The sequence below is a fragment of the Anastrepha obliqua genome, chromosome 5 (assembly GCF_027943255.1).
Source record: "Anastrepha obliqua isolate idAnaObli1 chromosome 5, idAnaObli1_1.0, whole genome shotgun sequence".
Classification (NCBI taxonomy): domain Eukaryota; kingdom Metazoa; phylum Arthropoda; class Insecta; order Diptera; family Tephritidae; genus Anastrepha; species Anastrepha obliqua.
Window position 1 is genome coordinate 68,254,693 of NC_072896.1, and position 24,007 is coordinate 68,278,699.

At 34.3% G+C, this 24,007-nt stretch overlaps 5 protein-coding genes across 6 annotated transcripts; 2 read left to right on the plus strand and 3 right to left on the minus strand.

Annotated features, from left to right (window-relative positions):
* Positions 1-14: 14 nt before the first annotated feature.
* On the minus strand, positions 15-1,182 carry LOC129246934 (uncharacterized). Its single transcript, XM_054885689.1, has 4 exons — positions 1,054-1,182; positions 703-999; positions 300-645; positions 15-243 (listed from the first exon to the last, which is right to left on the minus strand). Exons 1-4 carry the CDS (start codon positions 1,062-1,064, stop codon positions 130-132), a joined length of 768 nt encoding a protein of 255 aa, XP_054741664.1. The 5' UTR covers positions 1,065-1,182; the 3' UTR covers positions 15-129.
* A 1,452-nt stretch (positions 1,183-2,634) lies between these two features.
* Positions 2,635-4,174, plus strand: LOC129248221 (vesicle transport through interaction with t-SNAREs homolog 1A). Its single transcript, XM_054887688.1, has 2 exons — positions 2,635-2,841; positions 2,918-4,174. Exons 1-2 carry the CDS (start codon positions 2,751-2,753, stop codon positions 3,511-3,513), a joined length of 687 nt encoding a protein of 228 aa, XP_054743663.1. The 5' UTR covers positions 2,635-2,750; the 3' UTR covers positions 3,514-4,174.
* On the minus strand, positions 3,942-5,356 carry LOC129248222 (uncharacterized). The gene is made up of 3 exons (XM_054887689.1): positions 5,121-5,356; positions 4,936-5,015; positions 3,942-4,872 (listed from the first exon to the last, which is right to left on the minus strand). Exons 1-3 carry the CDS (start codon positions 5,218-5,220, stop codon positions 4,417-4,419), a joined length of 636 nt encoding a protein of 211 aa, XP_054743664.1. The 5' UTR covers positions 5,221-5,356; the 3' UTR covers positions 3,942-4,416.
* A 7,507-nt stretch (positions 5,357-12,863) lies between these two features.
* Positions 12,864-20,643, plus strand: LOC129247878 (retinoid-inducible serine carboxypeptidase-like). Its single transcript, XM_054887239.1, has 5 exons — positions 12,864-13,093; positions 17,871-18,442; positions 19,656-19,875; positions 19,929-20,114; positions 20,179-20,643. Exons 1-5 carry the CDS (start codon positions 13,033-13,035, stop codon positions 20,472-20,474), a joined length of 1,335 nt encoding a protein of 444 aa, XP_054743214.1. The 5' UTR covers positions 12,864-13,032; the 3' UTR covers positions 20,475-20,643.
* A 1,627-nt stretch (positions 20,644-22,270) lies between these two features.
* On the minus strand, positions 22,271-23,598 carry LOC129248563 (26S proteasome non-ATPase regulatory subunit 14). Of its 2 annotated transcripts, none has more exons than XM_054888158.1 (3): positions 23,462-23,598; positions 22,626-23,394; positions 22,271-22,561 (listed from the first exon to the last, which is right to left on the minus strand). In XM_054888158.1, exons 2-3 carry the CDS (start codon positions 23,388-23,390, stop codon positions 22,400-22,402), a joined length of 927 nt encoding a protein of 308 aa, XP_054744133.1. In that variant the 5' UTR covers positions 23,391-23,394; positions 23,462-23,598; the 3' UTR covers positions 22,271-22,399. The 2 variants fall into 2 exon arrangements, with proteins under 2 accessions (XP_054744133.1, XP_054744134.1); XM_054888159.1 differs by having other exon boundaries at positions 22,626-23,391; positions 23,462-23,596.
* Between the last annotated feature and the right edge of the window lie 409 nt (positions 23,599-24,007).

Consider the following 24,007-nt stretch of genomic DNA (forward strand, 5'->3'; position numbering starts at 1 on the left):
AGTTTCTGTACTAATTTCCAAAGTGAGTGTAAAACAATTTATTGATATTCACACAACCTATACTAACATTATTTTGTTTAAGAAAATAAAAACATTTCAATACCACTAACTTAACTAAAACCAAACCATTTACAGGCATCGCATTATTAACTCATTAATATCACCGCCTCTGTCGCCATATTCACCGCCACGTTTGTATGACACCGAAACTTTATTTTTCCACCCATCCCGTGGAGGAGAAAGCTGTTAAGTGAAATCATTGTCATCAATGTCTAATCACTTGAATATTATATCCTTACCATGAAAGTGCAAAGAAACTCTTTAACAGCGTCAAAATTAGGTCCTACAGTATAAATTTCGTGGATGATATCTTCCAAACAAATGATACCTTTATCACCAAGATGCTCCTCGACCAAAGCATTAGATTGAATTGGTGTTTTCTTTCCATTAATACGCGCAAAGCCCCTCTTAAACATCAGCTCACGGATTATATTCAGCGAAGGATATCCATATACTACGAATGGTTCGATAACCTTTAGCAATATTTGTGCTTCTTTATTATTCTTTAAAAATACAGCATTTTGGCGATAAGGCATATTTAATGTTTTAAATATTTTAGTAGTGGTTTCATCGAAAATCTTTTTTCTGTGAAATGGAATAAATATAAAACTATTTGTGAATATATAACAAAGATTTACTCACCCGGCGTGTCTCATGACCAAAAGTAATTTTTCATTCGTCTTGCTGGCATCGTTGGTGTCCAATAAATTATTACGCAGAATTGTGCGTTTCATTCGTTTAGCTGTGCGCTCTGCTTTCAGATAACTCATAACAAATGATTCAGGACGACGGAATTTATGATGTTTTTTCAGACCTGCGATTCTCTTGGTTTTCAAAGCTTTCTTTTGCTCAATAGTAGCTTTGTCTTGAAGAATTCGGCGTTTTCGATGCGCTAGCACCGACACAGTCTTCCCCGGCAACTTGTTGGGCACTGCGTACCTAAAAAGCAATAAATTAGGAATTAAGTTCGCTGAGGTAAACATAATAACTTACTTGTCCGACATTTCTATTAAATAAAGATAATTATGGCCTTAAAATATAAAGATACGCAATTCGAAGTTCACAAATTTGTAAACACGTGTGGTACGACGAATTGCAAATAGTACAACTTTCTGACAATCAAAATCGATAGTTCTTTAGGGCAAAATAGCTGTTGTAGGGATGCACCGAATTCGATATTTTCATTAATTCCCAATTAACTTTCACCAAATTTATTCAGTACTCCAAGAGAGGATAATATTATAATAATACGTTCACATATGCATTAAACACATATGGCAGATTACCTGCAAAATTGACAATCAGCTGTCAATACTGCTTGGAGAGGTTTCTCTGCATAGAAAATATTTTGGTGGAATATTTCGGTGTTTTTGATTTCTTTAATTATTACTATCGATATGAAGAAAATACGAGGAGAAGGAATAGCTAATTTAATTGCGCAATCGGCTGCTAAAAAAAACAGTTGGCGGAAATCCGTATGCGACGCTTACTGAGGGTGCAAAAAATTATGGCAGCGTTTTGCTTATGGTCACGTTTTCCAATGCTATTTTAACTGTGATGAATTTTTTAAACTTAGTTCAACCTGTCAAATTGTAGGTTTAAATTTTGATTAACTGGAAAGCTTAGTTATTATACGTTCTAGTGATCTACTTTTTCGCGCTTAACTCAAAATCCGTAATTAAAAAGCGTGATGTCGCATGCAAAACTTTCTCCCAAAATCTGAGATTATAAAATAATCCTGGATAATAACGATACTTTTCGACATGCAACCCTATGTTCTCTGTGTTATCGATAATTATTATTGCGAATGTAAGGAGAAATATCACAATAAAAACTAAACTAAATGAAATGGATGCCGGCAAAGAAAACAGTCTTCGAGACATAATTCTAATAAAATTTTTGTTAAATATTATTAATTAGGGATTCATTTTACAGAACAAAACGCGTGTGCCCATAAATATTTTGTCCTTTTATTACTTATTATAAAATGTAATATTAAGTATCCCATGCGCATTACTGCCATAATTTTCTGCAACCTCCCGCATGCGCATACGGATTTCCTCCAACTGTTTATTATTAGCAGCCAATTGTGCAATTAAATTAGCTATTCCTTCTCCTTTTAAATTGGCTATTGTTAATAACAATTACACAAACTAAAAACACCGAAATATACCACCAAAATAGTTTCTATGAAGAAAAAACTTTCACAACAGTATTGACAGCTGATTGTCAATTTTGCAGGTAATAGGCCCCCTGTGAACGGTAGATTAATTTGGTGGATTTATAGGTGATTAATGCATAAGTGAACGTATTATTAAACTACTTTTAAAAGACCGACCCTTAGTGGAGAATTAAATGATAAGACTCTAGTAAATATAAATGTCTGCCCCGATATTCTAGGGTTTGCGCCGTCGATAGCTTGTGAAAAATCGTATCATATGATTATATTATAATAGAGTTATCGGCATAGAACTCACTTGATGTTATTGATATATTCACAATGGGATAGTTTTGTTTTTAATTAATTGTGAATATTTTCAACGAAATTATTTTAACAGCTGTTTGGGAACGTCAAATTTTTCCTTTAACAATAAATATCATACCTACATACACTGATATGAAATATTTTTACGAAAAATACGCTTGTCAACAATTATTTAGTGTAATATAAAATAGCTTGTTGTTGCAGAATGTTGTTGCTAGAACAGTATGAACAGCAATATGCGGTATTGATTGCAGAAATCACTTCCGAAATTGCACAACTAAAACAATTAAATGGGGGTAAGAACGACGTTAACCCCAAATGTTAAAACATCAATACACAAAAATAAGAAATAATGAGCTTCTTCCTCTTTAGTGGAACGTCGAGATCTAAGCTCCAAAATCGATGGTAGTCTTGCGGAAGCGCATGAACTTTTGGAACAAATGACTTTGGAAATACGGGACATCGATGTAACATTGCGACCAAGCTTCCACAATAAAGTCGGTTGTGCGCAGGTAGAATTGAAGCGACTACAAAGTGATTATCGTAATGCTAAGGAAGCGCAACAGCGACAACACAGGACCGTATTAGAGTTAGGTGGTAATGATGGCGACTATTATGATGATGTTTCTATAGGTAATGACCAACGACAACGTCTATTGGAGAATTCAGAACGTATAGAACGCACCGGAAATCGTTTAGCGGATGGATATCGAGTTGCACTGGAGACTGAAACATTAGGAGCACAAGTGCTTAATGACTTAAGCCACCAACGTGAAGTTCTTCACGGCGCACGGGCGCGTTTACGAGAAACCAACGCAGATTTAGGACGTGCTTCGCGCACACTTAATTCAATGATGTTACGTGCGTTGAGAGAAAAGTATGTCCTATATGTAGTGGGGGTTTGTTTTGTGGTCGCGGTAGGTGTGAGCCTATATTTGACGTTTTCATCCAGTGCTCCCACTTCTTAGATGGATCGTTATGGTATTTTATGTAAACTGTTTTGCTGTGCGTATTTATTGTTACACATTCGTTTCTCGGCAGTTCAATTATTTTAGTGTTTTGTTGAAGTACAAAAAGTAGGTAAGCAAATGATTTTATAACTTATATTTAGAATACAATACGTGAGAATGCATATATTATAATGACATTGTTACATGTATGTAATTTCCTTTTGTTGCAATACAACATTTACCTTGCAAAATTTATAAAGTTAAAACACAATGATTTTATCCATTTCGATTTTTCACTTTTATTCTATTCGAAGTTAATCTGTTATTACATTTTATTCCTATATCTATGAGTATTTGAGAAAAGCTGGGACAAATATTAAAAATTACCCCAGTTAAAATTTTTCATTGTGATACGATATTTTAATTAACATACAAATACACATACATATACTTTACTTTCGTATATATTTATAAAAACAGTATACATACACCTTTAAGCCAGTTATGGCAACATATAAATAGTCATGATAAGATTTGGTGTTCTTCTTCGTCGAAATTCTTGCGTGTTAAAAGCCCTTTTAAAAAGCCATGGAACTTAAACTTTTGGACGGATTATAACAAAAAGTACCAATATAAACTAAATAAAGTTAAAATGTTTTTAATTGTTGTGACACAGTAATTATTATTTCTCTTAATCACTCATTTTAGAGACGTTTGCGACCGCTAACATTAATTATACAGCCTAAAACGACTAGTATTCGGCTTCGTACTAACGAAAAAAGGTTCTTATTATCAAAACAATCAAAACAATAAATAAATAAATATACATAGATACGCTTATAAAGCTTTCTAACACCTCCTTTCCCTCGTGATGAAGTTCGTTTCCCTTTTTACTTAGCCGAACTCCACATTCCCCATTTGCTAGCAAATACATTGTGAGCTTTCTTCATTCGTATCGGCTTCAGCAGCTGAGTCGATTTTGAAACTATGTTGTTCCAAAGCTTGTAGTTCCATTTTAGAGCGATTGGCATCAACGAGAATACGGGATATATCGCGAAACATTTCTTCAACGCCCTCCGATGTTTTGCAAGAAGTTTTATAGGTGGCACTAATTAAACTGTGGCACTGTTCACAAAATGCTTCGACTTCAGCATCGCTCACCTGTGGCTCACGCCCTGCCAAATCGCTCTTATTACCACAAATAAAAATTTTCGCATTTTCAGCATAAGTAACAATGTCGAGAAGATGTTGTGACAAGGAATGAAAAGAAGCGGCATTATCCATTGCAAATACTAATATGGCACCTTCGGCGAATTTGTAGTAAGATGAGGTAACAGATGCAACACGTTCCATACCACCAGTATCCCAGAGTTGTAGCTAGAAATCATTATTTATGTACAATTTTAAAGCTGTACAATAGTATTCAATTTTGCAGCCCACCTTGATTTGTTTATCACCGACAGTATAGTCACGGTCTATATGATCCAAGCCTAGTGTAGATTTCCGATCTGTATCTGTTACTGTTGAGATAATTGTGACAAAACGAGTGTGTTGATGTGTGTCAATGATAATTATATGTAATTATTTTGCTTTCTATTGTTTTATATATAATTGTGGCTACAAACCAAATGTGTCATTGGTGAACCGACGAAACAATGAACTCTTCCCAACACCATAATCTCCGCACAGTATTACTTTTTGCTTTGGAATACGTACCGAAGCCATGATATAAAATTCACCTTTTAAAAGCTTCACTAATTAATCATAAAATTAATATTTTTGTGAGTTATTTAATTTCTCATTGCACCTCGGCTAAATTAATTTTTTCCTTACAATGCTACCACCTGTTTAAGAAATCGATGTGCTTCTTCAGGTGATAAGACCTATTCACAATCACATGTGAACTAAGGAAATGAAGATAACATAAAAACACGCCATAAAAAAAACATTTGTTAAATAAGCAGTAATTTTAATTAGTTATATAATAAATAGTAATAATTATATGAAGGGAAATAAATTATCATTTACAAAAAAGTTTTCTCGCCGTTGGCTGCTATAATTACATATTTTCAGGCTCCATAAGTAAGCAACTTCCTTGTCCTGCCTTATTGAAACGGCACCCTGGGGGATTTAAATATATTTATTTACATATTTCCATAAGCCTAACTAAGAACAAGGCGTTTGATCTTCATCCACGTAATCCACGCCGATAATGTGAATGTAAATTTTATTTTATTTAAAACACTACCAACTTACAGTTATGTCGTATCTACGTACCAATTATTTACATATAAAATCGACATTTTAACTCCTTGCTAAATTACACAGGCAATAGAAAAATGTTTATACTAAAGTGTTTCTTTCAAATACCACGTTTTTACTCTCGTCAAAGGGGACAAACAAACTGATACTAGATTAATGAGAATGAGTTTACAATTGTCACAACTTACATCGCATAGAAGGAAAAGGTTTTTAAACAAGTTCATGCTTACAGATGAAGACCTTCAATCAATCACTCCCTCAGAAGGAGCTGGTACAATTCATAAGCATACTTAACAGTCAATAGACAGCATAGGGTGCACAATAGATCAATATGGTCGCAGTGCTAAAGGGCCATATCTTAACCCTTTACTACTATTAACCATTACCATTACATCATCTTTAATATATAATAATTAATTAAAATTAAAAAATTAATATAAAAAAAAAATTAAAAATTGATAATTTAATACGATCATTTTTTGCTTTAATCAACGAAATGTTCTATTAATTTAATGCTTTAAAATGCTTTCTGGAACCTTAACTCGATACAGAGTATTGTGGTCCAAATTGGTAAAAGCGTTTCTTTTTATGATGGAATTGCAACTTTTTTTATTTCAGCATCCCTTCTGTACATGAAAAATATGATAAACGTGTAAATAATGCAAACCAAATTAATTGAATAATTTTATAAAAATCCAATAAATTAACTATGCCTTTTTTTGTATTGTATAATTGAGTACAAAATTGTTTTTGTGAGTTAAAAACATTCTTAATCGAGGAAAATTCATAATAAAAATATTTACTCCAAAGATTCTAATTGTAGTTTCTTTTCTCCCAATAATGTCGCATTTATACTGTCCTGCGCCAGAGTCGTTTTTCGTTTTCTATTCTCAGCATATTTATAGGGAAGCGTTTTCTTTTCTCAAACTGGCGAATACGTGACATTTTCTACCTTCAACAAAAAGTGTGGGTAAGCGTTTTTCAGCTGTGTTTAACTGAGTGCACAAGTTCGTCAAAATAGTTGTACGAAAACTTCACTTATTATTATACAAAAATGTAATTAAAGCGTTCTATTTCATTATAATCAATATATATACCCATACACCGTTTGGAAGTTTTTGCATTTTCCTTGTTCTATTCTCATATGAAATACGTAACATTTTTACAGAACCAATATTTCGTAATGTCGACATATGAGACTAGTTTGGACTTAGGTATACAATTTTGGGAATGTGCTAGCTAAAAGTCATCACCTCTATCCAACATATGCAAAACAAAATCCTGCGAAGCATACTAAACACGTCACACTGTATAAGGAATAGCGACCTTCTCCGTGATCTTGGCACACCAACTGTGATTGAAGTAACGAATCAATTTGCCATAGCTCACAAACAACAATTAAGAAATCATACGAGCAGCATCCCGCTTACTAGGGCTGAATTCTTCTCAAAAACGTTTAAAACGCACAACGGTAGCTTGCCTTATAGAGAACGAATTTTGATTATATTGTAAAATGCTTATTAAAACAAGTTTAATTATCAAATGGAAATTGCTTATTAGTATCCTTTTATATTTATATATACTAGGTGAAATTATACAACGCTTCTAAAAAGAATAAGAATTGTTAATAAAAAAAGAGGTTGTCTGTAAAGTCGGTTTACTGGCGATAGTTTAACGTGACAACGTCATAAGAAAATACTAATGGAATGTTTGCATTTTTCAAAAGAAAATTTTAATTTTATTTGTTTGATAGATATTTTGTATGGATATAGAAAAGAAGGTAAATAGAATCACAATGGAATAGGTCATTTACACAAACGTGAAAAATGACGAAACATTTATGAAATTCATTAAAGATATGTTCAATTTCGATTGTGCATCAGACGTTAATAAGTCAACAACACTAAGAGGCACCATCATCGATTTGCCTTTTTCAAGACACTTTACACTCGAAACACCCCCTTTCATTTCCTACTTTTTCTATCATCTCCTATTCTCAACAGAGAAATGGTTCATTACCATGCACACAGGAAGAAGGCATATGCAAATACAAATATGTGGATTTATATACCTACATATGCGCATATACATACATACTCGTAATTTCTCTTTCGCCAAATGAACGCGATATTGGTTTGATAGAAACTAAAATTAAAAAATCGAATTGTTTATACACACCCGAGCATTATTATAATTTAATAGAAATATGTAAAAAGAAAAGAAAGATTTCATTTCAACAAAACAACTAAAAGAATCAACGAATAATGAAAAGAAAAACTCCAATGGAGAAGCTGTGTGTTGGCTAAAAATACAATGGATCAGATTTCTAAAAAATGTTCCATATAAGATGTTTTATAAAACTTACTTGGACGAGAATTCCGAATTCAAAGTATTAGACCTCTCACTTAAAAGCGGAAGACCTAGAATATACGAAAATATTGATTTGCTTATATTATAAACAACGATTAGACCAATAAGAGAAGAAAAACGTACAGATATGATGGATTTACTACCTTATAATTTACTTAGTTACAATGAAATGAGTTTGAATAAAATGTTAATTAATATAAGTGTTTTCTTGATGGTATAAGTCATTTATAAAGTCATGCAGTTCATTTTGAAAGTGGTATAAGTCATTTCAACCTTTCAAAACCACATTTCCTTTTAAAAATGGTTATAAATTTCACAATCATAATAAATACTTGTTTGTTGGCACTAATTTACTGTCGAAAAATCATATTCCATAATACAAAAATATTTTTTAATTCTTTAAAATGCAAAATTCTAAATATCTCGAAACAAGGGAAACATGACTTATACCACTTTCAAAATCAAGGGCTCATATATACATACACATGCCCTACAAAGTCTGCGCTCACCAATAGCCTTCTTAAATTTATTAAAAACAAATTAGAATATTATGATTAAATTGAAATCTTTACAATTTCGCTTTTTAGATAACGGGAAAATAATTTCAGCAGCATGTAAATGTGGCACCAAAAAGTCTGCGTTCAGCCTGTTTATTTTAATGATACCGTTAATTTTACGATATTTTTCCTTGTTTATATTAATTTTTGATTGCGCATTACTTCGACTGAATGTTAACAAAGCTTACTTGAACATTTTATTTATAACTGAGGATAATTAAAGAACATGGAAGGAAAGGGAAAAGAAATAAGCGTTTCTGAAAGGAAAATAATTATAAAAATGTGGAAAGACGGAAAAGGTTTCCGAAATATTGGAAAATCTATTGGGAGAACGTATTCCTCTATTCAGCGAGTTCTAACAAATTTTCAGTAAACTGGAATTTTTACATCTAAGCCCAGCGTCCGAAAAAATTATCGACCCGGGAAGAGCGTTCTATAATCAACTTGGCAAAGGTTAACCCCGGATTACATCCTCAAAATTAGTTGAAAACATAAATCAAACATTTAAAAAAAGTATTTGCGCTGAAACTGCCAGAAAAGTTCTACGTCAAGCTGGATACCATGGTAGAGTCGCCCGAAGAAAGCCCTTCATTTCTCTTGTGAACAGACGTAAACACATTCAGTTCGCTAATGAGTACATAAATAAGCCTCCCGAGTTCTGGAAAAAAGTAATATTTTCAGACGAAAGTAAATTTTGTATATTCGGTATAAAAGGCCGCCAAATTGTTTGGCGAAAACCTGGAAATACTCTTGAAAAGCAAAATCTTGTTGGCACGGTTAAGCACGGAGGTGGCGGGGTTATTGTTTGGGGCTGCATGGCGGCAAATGGGGTGGGTCAGTTAGAATTTATTGATTCGACGATGGATAAATGGGGATACTTGAACATACTAAAACGGAATTTAAAGCAAAGTGCAGAAAATTTCGGCTTATCAAGAACATTTTGGTTTCAACAAGATAACGACCCGAAGCACACAGCCGAGATCGTTAAGCTTTAGCTCTTGTACAACGCCTCAAAACAGCTTAAAACACCGCCACAGTCCCCAGATCTTAACCCCATCAAGCATCTGTGGAATCTATTGGAAAAAAGAATTCGTCAGCAAGTGGTTATTAGTAAAGAGGTTTTGCGGAGTGTCATGCAGGCAGAATGGAGGCATATAACAGCAGAAGAAATAGAGAAACTAGTAAGTTCAATGCCAAATAGGCTGAGTGAAGTCCTGAAGCAACGTAGATATCCAACTGAATATTAGATTTAATTTTTGCATATAGCATATCATGTTTTTGTATTAGACTTTAAGACTGAACGCAGACTTTATGGTCGCTTTATTTACTCGTTACAGCCATTATTCACCTTATCTAAAAACTTATGTGAGGAATCATAAAATTTATTTTTGTTTTTGAAACTTAAACATATAATAAACATATAAATATGTATATACAAATTTATAAAAATTATAAAATCATGTTGTGTGTTTCATTCACAAAAATGTTATTGTAAGGTGAACGCAGACTTTGTGGGGCATGTGTATATGCTTGTTATAAGCTTAGCAGAGTGCACACAGCATGGTATATATATGAAAAACGATCCAAGATATTCACCCCAATATATTGAAAGTATTTCTTATGATATAAATTAGGGCGGGTCGATTTATAAATCGCTCATTGCTCTATGAAAATCGTATTCTAGGGATCAAAATAAGAAACTTTACCGAAGGAACCATACCTCTAAAATGAATTATGATGTCCCCCAATTTGGGTCGAACGAAAAATCCCAATTTGACCCACTTAGAGCGCTCCAATCGAGTCCAAATGTATGACCGACCCCCACTAACTTTGGACGGCCGATCCACCCATGCCAGTGGCACACCCCCTGGAACTCCCATGGGGGTTCCCCATACAATCATTTCAAAATATCACCATTTTTGGCCTTTACATGAGAAAAGAAACTAAAAAGTTCGACCCAAATTGGGGGACATCAGAATTCGTTTTAGAGGTATGGTTCCTTCGGCAAAGTTTCTTATTTTGATCCCTAGAATATGATTTTCACAGAGCAATGGGCGATTTTTTTGCCTCTCCACAAATCGACCCGGCCTAATATATAATATATATATATATATAATATAATATGTACCATATACATATAATTAACGCTTACACTCCCATTCGTGGTGTGCTTCTTGATGTTTTATACAAACTAACTATTTGAACTATTTCATCTTTATTTGAAAATCATGTTTGGTGCATAATTAAAAAACGTTCCTTTTTTATCAAATGCTTCAATATAAATAAAATATGTAAATACTTTAAATATAATATATTGCAGCAATAACATAGAACATATACATATGTATAAACTTATTACAGATAACTAGATACATATTTCACTAAAATGGAGTTCGAGCGCGACGCTGACGTAGAAGTTGATACTTTATCCAGAATGTAGAATGTTTCTAATGATGGTGCAGAGTCTGTTGACTGAGCGCACTCAATCATTTCATTATCAATGTTAGAAGCACAACAAATGAACTATGTATAAACCAACTTACTTAAAAAAAACTTGGATACAATATATAATATTTACTGTTGGTCCTAGCCCACGTTTTTGATTAAATTTGTTATTTAAATCACCACGACACACTTTTTCATTACAGATGACTCTTTTTGTGTTTGTGTTTTGCATTAAATGTAAAAATGTGAATCCAGCGGCAGTAAAAAATGATGAGGTCTAGAATGGATTGTCAGTTATACGTGCTGTTGCTCATTCAATAAAAATTGATAATAGTTTGTCCGTTACGATTTTCAAGAAGCACCCAATTTTTCTGTATTTATAAAGTACATACAGTCAGCGGGAATGGGTTAAACGCAAATCACAACACCACGAACTGTCATAGCAACCATTCGACAGATTCTTCTAAGGGAGTAGAGAAAATAGTCAACCGATGGATGGAAGCTAACTTACGAATCGCAATTTTAACCGAAGTCAAAGTTCGGTCGATCTCAAGGAATGACTGTCTGTAGACGATTTAAGGCCTTCGCACACGAGTTGTATCGTCGTCGTAGCGTATGTTGTCGCATGCACGTGAGGCATACGCTTCGTTGTTGCACACATGTGTTAAAATGACGAGCCGCATACCGGTCGTCAGCTACCTGCTCTCGTCAAAGCAAGCATACAGCATCACGCCAATCATACAGCAGAGTCGCCAAATATCCTGTACGCTTCTAGTTTGTTTTTGATTTTTGTGTACAAATGGGGCCTTCAAAAGGAATGTGCTTTTGGGATGATGGAATAATCTTATTTAAAAGGTCTAAAAGGTTTTTTTGCAATTAAAAATTTATTATAATTTACAAAAATTCTTCCAGTCCATAATTAAAAGTTTCCTCAGTGTTCTATAGAGGAGCTTAAGGGGGTGTAAGATAACTTTTATTAAAGTTTAGACACTGCTTTTCCTACGGTGTAGAGTAGATAATTCCTACGGTGTAGGGCTGATAATTCTTGTACTCCGTCCAAAACACCAAAACCTTAAAAAGAATGCTACTTACCTCAGCGTAATCATAATCCTTTTCTCCGAGCTAATGCCGGATTCACAGTTTCTACAAGCTCCTTAAAACAATTTTTAGACATCTTGTAAAATGTTGGAAATTTGTAATCATCCTCTCATATAATCTGCTGTTCGAGTTCTTCCTAATATACGAATGCACCCAATGCCTCCTTTTTCTTTTATGTCTCCTCCGATGGGGAAGATAATACAATAAAATAAATTCCTCTTCATCGCTCGATATATTGACAATTCGCTAGTTGAATCCGACATTAGCTAGTTGCATTGTGTACGTCATCGGCACTACATTATTACATTCGAATATAAATTTCAATAAATGCCATTTCTTCATAAGTTAAAAAAAATTAGACTAACATATATGCTTAATTACAAGAACAAATTAACAAAAACCGAACAAACATTTGCAAGTACTTCACATTTTGTTGGCTGTTTGATAAAATTTAACATTTTAACAAAATTACTTGATGTAATATGGAATATACCTCTGTTAAGAATTGCCCTTCTCTACTGAATCACACGTGCTGGTATTGCTGATTAGAATGCACGCCCAACACGATACTTTTGTCAATAAAAGTCTTGATCAGTTCAACGATTGCCGCAGAAGGTAATTTGAACACTTTCTCGCAATAACTCGGCGTGGCTTCGAGCTAAGCAAAGAAGTCCACAAAAAAAAAAATACAAAGAGCATTAGCATAGATAAAACAACTTCAACAAATTGTTGCTGCTGGTGTCCTCATTTTCGCTTTCATTTTATTTTTTGTTTTGTGTTTTGGTAGTGTGAAAATAGTTTCAATATGTGGGCCAATTTAATTTATACAACGATTTTGCTAGTAATTTGTATTACGGGCACTTCAGGTAAGTAGTTCAGTGAAGAATATAAATGAAAAATAAAATACCAAAATACCAAAATATTGAAACGTAACTTAATTATTAACAGTACTTGTATTAAGTTATAGTACTTGTACGTACGGTAAAGTAAAATATTTGAATTAACTGCGTAAATTGAATGTTTTTCAGTCATTATTATTTAAATAAAACGAAATTAGTATTTTTTGTGTAAATACGTGTAATTAGGTTCAGCTTCAATAAGTTACGGCGCTTCAAATGATCAATTTATTTATTTTATTAGTATCTGAACTAAAGTTCATTGCAGATAAGATTAAAGTTAAAAAAAATATATAATAGATAAATAAAAATAACAGTGAGTGCTGGATAACCCAATTAAGCTGGATTATTACAAAAATGAGTACAGATAACATTTGTACTTGGTATGTACAATTTTATGTACAAGAATCTAAGCCCAAAGAACTCGATATGATGTTTAATTCAGTCAGCGTTCTTCTGATTGGCGGGTTTATATTATTAATAGTTTCACTATTGCCAACGATAAACAATTCAATGCTTCACAAATGTAAACTCAGAACATTTAAATAAACTCTGCCTGGAAGGTGTGCGTCTTGATGTTGTTCCACAAATGGAGGGACCTACAGTTTCAAGCCGACTCCGAACGGCAGATATTTTTATGAGGAGCTTTTTCATGGCAGAAATACACTCGGAGGTTTGCCATTGCCTGCCGAGGGGCGACCGCTATTAGACAAATTTTTTTTTTTAATTTTTGGTGTTTCACCGAGATTCGAACCAACGTTCTCTCTGTGAATTCCGAATGGTAGTAACGCACCAACCCATTCGGCTACGGCGGCCACCGAGCAGGAATAATAAATATGAAGAATTATAAAGTTTTTGGTTCTGACAAATTTAGTGATTGACAAGGCATAGCGAAAAAACACAACAGTGTAACTAACATTTTTGTAATTTTCTGCCTTTGTTAGCAGCATTTTTTTTCGAATTAGAAGGGAAGAACTTGTGTTTTCGTGCTTTTGTTATTTCTGGTTGAGTTTATTGAAAAAAGTCTATATGACATCGAGAGTACAAAATTGGAACCTGCAACACTTGGTCTTAAAAAGTAAAACAGTTAAAGCAGTCAAAATACGCTCAGAGCAAGGCACATCAGCATGGTGTTAGCAGTAAAGAAGCTGACTCGATTTTTTTTTTATTTTATGTGTTCTCTAAACTGTCAAATTTTATTTATCTTTTGCTTTGTTGATATTTAGAGAATAAAAAACTTTGTGCCTTGGCTCAGAGCATTCAGAAAGCAGATCAGGAATATTTATGTAGAAAATAACTTTTTCCGATCTCGTCTATTGCAATTTTATTTCCTCAGCAAGTACAATTGATTAGGATCCCTCCTTTTTGGGACGTTCTTCCAAAGTTTATGAGACCACGAAACGTGGTGTGCTTAAAGCAATGTCTGGCACTGGAGCTTCTTCATCTAAAGTAGTAAGCAAAGTAAGTAGTGGCCCCATAAACAATGGACAGTGTCTTTTGGAAGAACTTTACCTTCAGCGATGAAAATAAATTCAAGTTTGATGCCGCAAGTAATTATCGGTACTACTGGCACGATCTAGGGGAAGAGAAGTGGATAATATTTAAACGAGCTCTATAAGCATAAGCTGTGATGGTCTCCGGACAGCATTCTAAAACTAATCCTTATCGGAAATTGTCGTTCATTGAAAATGTCGATGAACTTGAAGAATGGAGCTCAATCTCGAGGCAAGAGATTCATAATGACACTATTAGAAACCTCGTTCAAAATATTCCTACTGGACTACTGCCCGTAAACAAAAAAAAAAGGAGGGATGGATTCCACTCACCTATCAACTCTTTTCCTTTGGACCCAACCCGTCGAAACAGAAAGTTTCGTGGACCTACAGTTAGATGACGACCTGTGACTACACCGTACCGACAGGGCTTGATGAACTGTAACAACAAAAACAACCACAACAACAGGAGGTCTACATAGATTCGCTGCGAAACGAACTTTATATACGCTTGCATATTTATTTAGTAAAATTTAATTTGGGCTGACTGGTAATTAGAGTTACAGCTTGTTGAATCAAGGAGACAGAAGGAAATTGAGTCTTAACATATAAATTGATACCACAGAAGCGACTCGCCACAAATCAAAACAAAGTACCCGTAATTTATTAGTTTGTAGATTATTTTTTAAATTTATAATATTAACTATTTTAGAAATTCACGTATTGATAAGCTTTCGCGTGCATGAAATTTGATATATTTACGATTATATGTCTCAGTTACCTTAGAAACCAACTTATACTTTTAAAGTAAATGCATTTTTATAATAAATTCGTTTTCACGGTTCTCATTACATAATTTTTTTTATAATATTGTACATTTTTATATGAAATGCCAACATCTTGGGTTCACATGAAATGTCTTGTGCTTTTACAACGATGGCATAATGTCATCAAAATGGCATATATGTGTATGTATACACACATATACATATATGGGTTCATGGAAATTCTATGAGTGCTTTTCATGTTTTAATAAACAAATATGTAAATGGCATAAGTCGTTATAATATCGGTGCTTATTTTAAAATATGCCATGCTTATGCTAAAAATATGTTAAAAAGTGCAAACAGGAAAGAATTAATGCTCTATGGCTATTTTTACAACTAATTTTGTATTACATATTGTCGCCTTATAGTCTAACCCTACATAATCTGTCTATTATCATAATATCACCATTGTAAAGAGAAAGAGACGCCAGATCGTCCAAACAAAATAGTTACTTTTATCAAGAAATATTAGTTTCGAAAAATATTTTATGAGTAAAAATGCTAAGTTAGTTCAATTCAAATCCCCCCGCTAACTCCAACACCACGGTTATATCGTTTTGGATTCCTGACGCCTGTTAGTTACTCTACTTCACAGTTTAACTGGTTTTGTTTAATTTTTGTTGTTTTAATACTTAAAGGTAAGCATTGAACTAATAACAATAGGGCGGCGAGTGCGTGCTGTTATAGAAATGACGGGAAAACATCATTTCGTCTTCAGTATCTTTGTTATCTCTATCTTCGAAATGTTCGGAGCAAATAAAAATTTCATACTTTTATGCATGCATCCACTTTCTTCTCTGATTTGAATTTTTCGTTAACGACGAAGGTTCTAAAAGACTGTACTGTGCCCTCAAATTGAACTCATGTCAACCGCCAAAAAATCTATGAAGTAATTTGAATGAATTCAATGCTTATGGAAAACGTGAGGCTGAGTTTCGTGGCTTGAGAGCTGATCCAAATGCAATTAATGATAACACTGTGCGACAGTGATTTTATACTTTTATGGAGACCTAGTACAACTAGTCCAATAAATATTACGTATCTATAATAATGCATAAAAACACGTCCTTATTCCCATTTAGCGTAAGTTATACGTACATACCAAATTAGTAAAAAAAAAAAAATAAAATCTTAAAACTCACTCAACTCTATTAATTTTAATTCAATTACAGTCAAATATAGCTCATTCGACGCAAAATTAAATTTAATATAACAGTAGTGTACTAAAAAAATTCCTCAATAACGGATCGTAAAAATTATGTCAAAGTTGAAAAAAATAGAGAAAAAATAAAAAAATTCCAAATACTTCCGTCTACAGTCTCGGCAGTTGTCATTTCAGAAAAATTGTCAACACACTGTCAAAAAGGCTTGTTTTTGTTCTTTCGAACTAAAAAAACAAATTCGAAATCGGATGGAAATTGGCGAAGTTAGGAGTGATTCTTCACATCAACCTACTGAAAAACGGTTTTATGGCCATAAAATGAGATTTTGGGGGTGTATTGGAAATTTCTCCTATACTATTTTGTTTAGTTTTTCTATAGCCATAAGTTGTGCTAGGTCTCCATAAAAGTATATTTAATTTTTTTTTTTTGTCACACAGTGTAATTTTACTAGCGCCGGTAGTTATACAGCCCAGAAATTTATTGATAATTTTGCTTACAAAGAAACATTTCAATTTGATGGGGTTTCTGAGGATGAAGTTTTAAAGTCTGTCATTACGATTAAATCTAATAGCCTAGACAGACGGCGTCGTTAATCGGAATTACCCGCACAGTTAATTGTGATTAAAATTGAGGTGTAACAGGCGGTTGTTACGCGGATTAGTGAACAGCTAATTTGATTATTGGATAGTTTTGTCAGTAAAAGATAGGCTGAAAGCAACAAATACGAGTATTAGCTGCCCTTATACTAAGAATAAATTCTTAAATAAATAATTATTTATTTTAAAAAAATTTAAATTGCGATTTCTCAAGCTGCTCCGAAATATCAAAACAATTCACGTCATTTCGAAAGTGTTAGTGAAAACTAGCATTTCATCCAGTCTTTCTTGTGCTTTTTTTTAATCCAACTGTTTATTAAAGTCTAATTCGAATTCGAAAGACAATTATAAGATCTGAATCCAACACAAATAATTATGTAAAAATACTTAGGCAGACATATTTGAAATTAATCAAAATCTTTTTGCACTAAGAAGGGCCTCATTCAATTATGCCGCCCTGGGCCTCTGACTAGGTTAGTCCGCCACTGGGGATATCCTTGAGGTTTGTGAAAGTTGTGCTGTCGTTTATTGTTGGCACTCTAAAACACATAATAAATCACTGCTTCACAACCGCAGCAATTTGTTGCCGAGCTTTTTAAAGATTCAATGCTCAAAATTAATATTTTTAAGTAATTGCATAATTAATTTTTTTATTTCTCATTTCACAGCCAAAACCGGTTATGGCCCTGGCGAACAGGATTGGGGTTATGTCGATATACGCACTGGCGCTCACATGTTCTATTGGCTTTACTATACCACTGCTAATGTTACCAACTATACTGAACGCCCACTTGCCATTTGGTTGCAAGGTGGTCCCGGTGCTTCCTCTACGGGCTATGGAAATTTCGAAGAGTTAGGTCCACTCGATTTATATGGCAATTATCGCAATCACACGTGGGTGAAGGACATGAATGTGCTCTTCATTGACAATCCCGTTGGCAGCGGCTACAGTTATGTTGACAATGTATTCTACTTGACTAAGAACAACACAGAAATCGCTTTAGATTTGGTTAGACTAATGAAAGGTTTCTACAAGCTTCACCCCGAATTCGAAACAGTGCCTTTGCACATATTTTGCGAAAGCTATGGGGGTAAAATGGCACCTGAGTTTGCCCTGGAACTGTATTATGCTATTCAGCGTGGTGAATTGCGCAGTAATTTGGTTTCGGTGATATTGGGAGATCCATGGACTTCCCCGATTGACTCGGTATTGGCATGGGCGCCATTGTTGCTAAATATGGTAAACATTCTGTAGACTTTTGACAATACCAACTTTATTGACTTTAGCGGATCTGCTTCAATATAAAGGGTGTTTTTTTAGAGGTTAGGTTTTCAAGATGAAATAAAACGTATATAATTTAATGTTATAGCCAAGAATTTAGCTTTATTATAAAGATAAGGGTTTGCCATTATGTTTTAAAAATGATTTCGGGCAAGTGGCCGCCGCGGCTGGCTCGAATAAATTCCAGCCGAGAGGCCCAATTTTCGACCACTTTTTGCAGCAATTGGGGCCGTATGTCAGCAATAACGCGCCGAATATTCTCTTCCAAGACGTCAATCGTCTCGGGCTTATCTGCGTAGACAAGCGACTTCACATAGCCCCACAAGAAATAGTCCAGCGGTGTTATATCGCACGATCTTGGAGGCCACGCCACAGGTCCACGGCGCGAGATAATGCGCTCACCAAAAGTTTCCTTCAATAAATCGATTGTTGCGTTGGCTGTATGGCATGTAGCGCCGTCTTGTTGGAACCAAAGGTCGTCCACATCAACATCGTCCAATTCAGGCACGAAAAAGTCATTAATCATGGCTCTATAGCGCTCTCCATTGACTGTAACATTATGGCCGGCTTCATTTTTAAAGAAATATGGACGAATGATTCCCTCTGCCCATAGAGCACACCAAACAGTGACTTTTTGAGGATGTAACGCCGTCTCAGCAATGGCTTGTGGATTATGTTCACTCCAAATGCGACAATTTTGCTTATTGACATACCCATTCAACCAAAAGTGAGCTTCATCGCTGAACAAAATTTTCTTCGATGCGTCGCGCGAACCGAACCATTATTTTCGTAATAAATTTGCACGACTTGCAAACGTTGTTCAGATGTAAGTCTATTTATTATGAAATGGCAAACCAAACTGAGCATAAATCAAGTGACAGCTGTCAAAAAGACCATCTATTGTACGAAAAAAGTAGTGCCAACTTGAAAACCTAACCTCTAAAAAAAACACCCTTTATCATGATCTTAAAAAAAAAATAAAAATAATAATACCTTTATGCAACCTTTATTATGAAGGTTTCAAAAGCTACAGCTGTGAATGGTAAAATTTTATATCTCAATTATAAAAGTACTAAGTCAATTAAAGTTTTTTCTCTGAAGCTGCACAGAATTAATTATGTGTATGAAAACTCCATTTTCAACTTTTTCTTAATATGTTTTATATGTTTAGGGCATTGTGGATCAAGATGGTTATGAGAAAATTTCGGAATCTGCCAACAAAACCCAAGAGTTGATCAATCAGGAAAAATGGACACGTGCAACCATCCAATGGGGCACAACACAAAGTATTTTATTGCTTGAGTCGAAAGGTGTGGACTTTTACAACATTCAGACACCAACAAGAGGTGATTCCTATTCTCGACTTTTGTTAAGGACTAATAATATTCAGGGTAAGTAGCAGGTATGAGTTGGTTTTTTCAAATAAAACTTTTGCTTTTTTTAGATTTGATGTATCGCACTATGGTCCATTACGATATTGATGAGGATCGCGATCAAATTTTGGAAGATTTGATGCAAGGACCAGTTAGTCAAGCTTTAAATATTTCCTCCAAAGTGAAGTGGGGATCTCAAAGTGGTTCCACATTCACCCGATTAAGTGGTGATTTCATGAAGCCGGTGATACACATTGGTAAAACATACGAGTGTAGTAAAAATATTAATACACAATTATTTAAGTAATGATTTATTTTTAGTTGAGGAGCTGCTCAATAGCACCGATTTGAAGGTGGGTGTCCTCTCTGGCCATTTAGACTTGATTTGTGCTACTCCTGGCACTGTGAATTGGATTGAAAAAATGCAATGGAGCTATAAGTCCGATTACGAAGCTGCACCACGTGTTGGCATTAATGTCAATCGTATTTTGGAGGGTTACGAGAAGAGCGCTGGTAACTTTACGATGTTCTGGATCAACCGTGCTGGACACATGGTGCCAGCTGATAATCCTGCAGGCATGAGCTACATTTTGCAGAAATTTACCAACTTTGGCTAAGGAAAAGGCAAAACAATAATGTGAATAATGAGCTGCTGTTTTGCTTGATATTTTTAATAAAATTCATTCGAGTTCATGATTTTCTAATTATTTGTGGAAAACGGTATTTTTCTATTTATTATTTTGAATAATTATAACAAAATATGATTTTTTTTGGAAAGAAAAACACTCGGAGGTTTGCTTGAGCATTTATTGTTTTTGCAATCTAATTTTTATATAAATAAAATCAAAAATATCTAAGTTTTTTTTATGATAATTCCGCGTATTGAATTGTGCATGAGTACTACTCTTCGAGAGGGGGAAAAAGGTTAATATTAGTTTAGGTAAACAGAAATCCATGATTTTCCCGGTAGATGCAGTTATGTTCGTTGTGACGGTGACATTTCACATTCATAAAATTCTTTTGCTGTTTTTTGTTTGTTGCACTCCGTTGAGAATTACAGGGTGCTAAAAATGGATGTCAACAAAGAGAAACTTCGCTAAAGTGCCAAAGTTTAACGAATTCAGTAGGTTTATGAATAACGGTTTAAGGCTTATGAATAATGATGCTGCCACATAGCTCAGCTGCGATTGAAAGACAATTTTTTCAATAATTGATAATTTTAAAACGAGCTATGTTAGTGCAAAGACTTATAATAAGTATTAGTTACTTTTATTTTTACAATTACTTATAATTTAAAAAATTAAAAATTAAAATTTAAATAATTGTTTGGTTCCTTCTTAATAGAAATAGCTATTTTTTGATTTATTTTGGTCCTGAATTATCATTGGGAGATGCAACCGTGTTTGTGAGCTTCGCGTTGTTAATCAGAACAGTGCTGCCAAATCTTAAATTATATTCCTGTGTATCCAACAATAACGCCACAGGTTTACCGCCGGAAACAGGTCATAATGCGAAGAAATAAAATTTCACATTAATTTAAATAGTTCTTAATTTTCTTACTACTATAACTGACATCCAAATTGTGGTGTGTGTCTTTATGTTTTCCCAATGATGTAGCAAAATGCAGTTTTATGCCGCCACCGAAGGGCTGATGATTTTATTAGAAATTTTTCAATACAGATATGGGCTTTCATATAGAACAACTTTTGTTGAAGCAACTTGTAACTCGTGGTAGGGAGGGAGACGAGGAAGGAAGAGGGGCACGTACTCGGGCACTTTCTTATGTATCTTCATTCTCCCTGATGTTGTTGGCTGTGGACTAAAGCAATTGCAAGCAGCGAAGTTTTCCTGTGTGAACAATATGAGCAACACAAACACAAATTTTCCTGTATAAACACAGTCTTACTGAGGCTTTATGTTCGCCGTGGATATGGACTCCTTAACAAGCAGATTGTAAGTCATGCACAACTCACATGACTACGGCGTCTCCTTGATAATTTCGTATAACCAGTACGATTTTGACACCGCATGTTTACTTTTTGGTATTCTGATCATCGTGGTTTAAAACTTCTTTCTAAAATATCCAACATTGCCCATAGGTGGATACCCGTCTACTACAGTCTTCAGCAGCTAACCCATTTTCCCCCATAATATATCGATTAGCAACTTGAGAGCTTTATAACAGATTACATTGTAAATAGTAATACACTTCCATATTGGTAGTGTATTTAAGACCATCCATTTCCTACAAGTGAAATTGAAATATCTAAATTGAGAACTGTCTTTGGCCACATCATTTTGATATAGTAGGCACGATGGTCATGTTTACGAATTATGAGTTATGAATGATATTATAATACAGTTCCATATATTTGATCAAGCGCAAATCTGTAGAATCCAAAGAATTTCTAAGTTGTATTTCATTTACGATTTGTTGTTTTTAAAAATTTATTAATGTTTAGTTCAGTGAACAACTTAGTTTAGCTTTTCGTTTTATCCTGTTGTGAATAATGCTAGTCAAATGCAAAATGAATAAACTGGCTCACTTAAATACAATCGAATCGAGCATCGCTCCTAGACATTGCACAATGTTATTTTGCATAACTTTGTCAACTTTTTCCTCTAGATGTCGTTTAGGGTCTTGCTTACCCACGTTTTTTATGGCCAGTTGCTCTGGTGTCATTTTTTCCTCATCTTCGAGGGACTAGAATATAAATTAAATTCAATTAACGACATTTAAGTGACTACTAGATTTAAAAATCTCTTACCTTGTTATAATTCTTGGCTAATTCGAGCATTTCCTGCACGGTGCTCTCGTTGATCGCACAATGTTCATTGTAATCAGCTAATGTGAGACCATCTTTCCAGGATTTTTTGTGCAGATTTAGAAGCATCTTTTGTTCCAACTCATTTTTACGATAATTAATACTAATCGAGTAATAATGCCGATTCAGCCCATGTATTAAGGCTTGCACTGAAGGTTTCTGCAGATGTCCTAAATTTGAAGTTGTCTGACGAGGCTCTTGGCCCAGAACAAGCATATTCGGGTTGATGAGACGGAAGGCATCGATAACTACTTTACCTTTCACCGACTGTATAGGATCAACGACAACAGCAACAGCACGCTCTGACAATGCTTCGAAAGACTGCTGTGTGTTAATATCAACACCGGACAACCAACATCCGAAACCAGGATGTGAGTGGTACCAGCCAACCACCATTTCCGGACGACCAGTTTGTTTTAACATATCCAACATTTTGGCTTGAAACACGGGATCAACAGCTTCAACCGAAACGCCAGTACCTGTTTGTGGCATTGCAAATACATCGATGACTTGTACTGTGTAATCATCTACGAATTCGCCTAACATTAAGCCCATAACTTCCATTGGTACGCCAGCTCGCCCATGTTTTAACATTTTTAACAATGCCAAAGACGAAATGTATACTTGCTCGGCAGTATCCACTACCGGAGCGTCTGTTGGTGGCGGCGCCTGCGGTATTGCACCTCCTAAACGTAACAAACGATCCATTCTGCTAATGATATAAATGGATATAGTTTTGGCTTTATAATAAGTTTTACAAACTTTCAGTTACGATTTACCTGCTAATGGTTGTATATATAAGCCGAGAATTTGAAGAAAATTTATTTCAATTGGGCTATATCGTGTAAAAAAAATGTATGAACACAACACAGCAAAATTTACAAATGTCACTCTAACTCTTTGACAGCTACAAATGTGCACCGTCACATCAGTGAGGTACATTCACTGCGAGCTGTTGCTTATCTCGCGAGGGATGTGTTCAACTAAATGGACATAAATAACACAATCAAGATTGATAATTTCTTGCAGCGGAAAATATTTGTACATACAAAACTCGCCTAAGGTTCTAGTGATAAAACTATTAAACTAAAAAAGGAAAATAAATGTAGGTGTCTCATAGTTAATATATAATTGGATTAATCAATAATGGTGTGAATATGTATGTACATATATACAATGTTATGAATTTACTTTGACAAATATTTATGAAGATTTTTGCTATAATTTATTACATTAAAATACATATATATTTATATGCATGTATAAGTACTGTGGGAACATAGGTGAGAGTTTCGTACGGGAACACACCTATACCTATCAGTGTG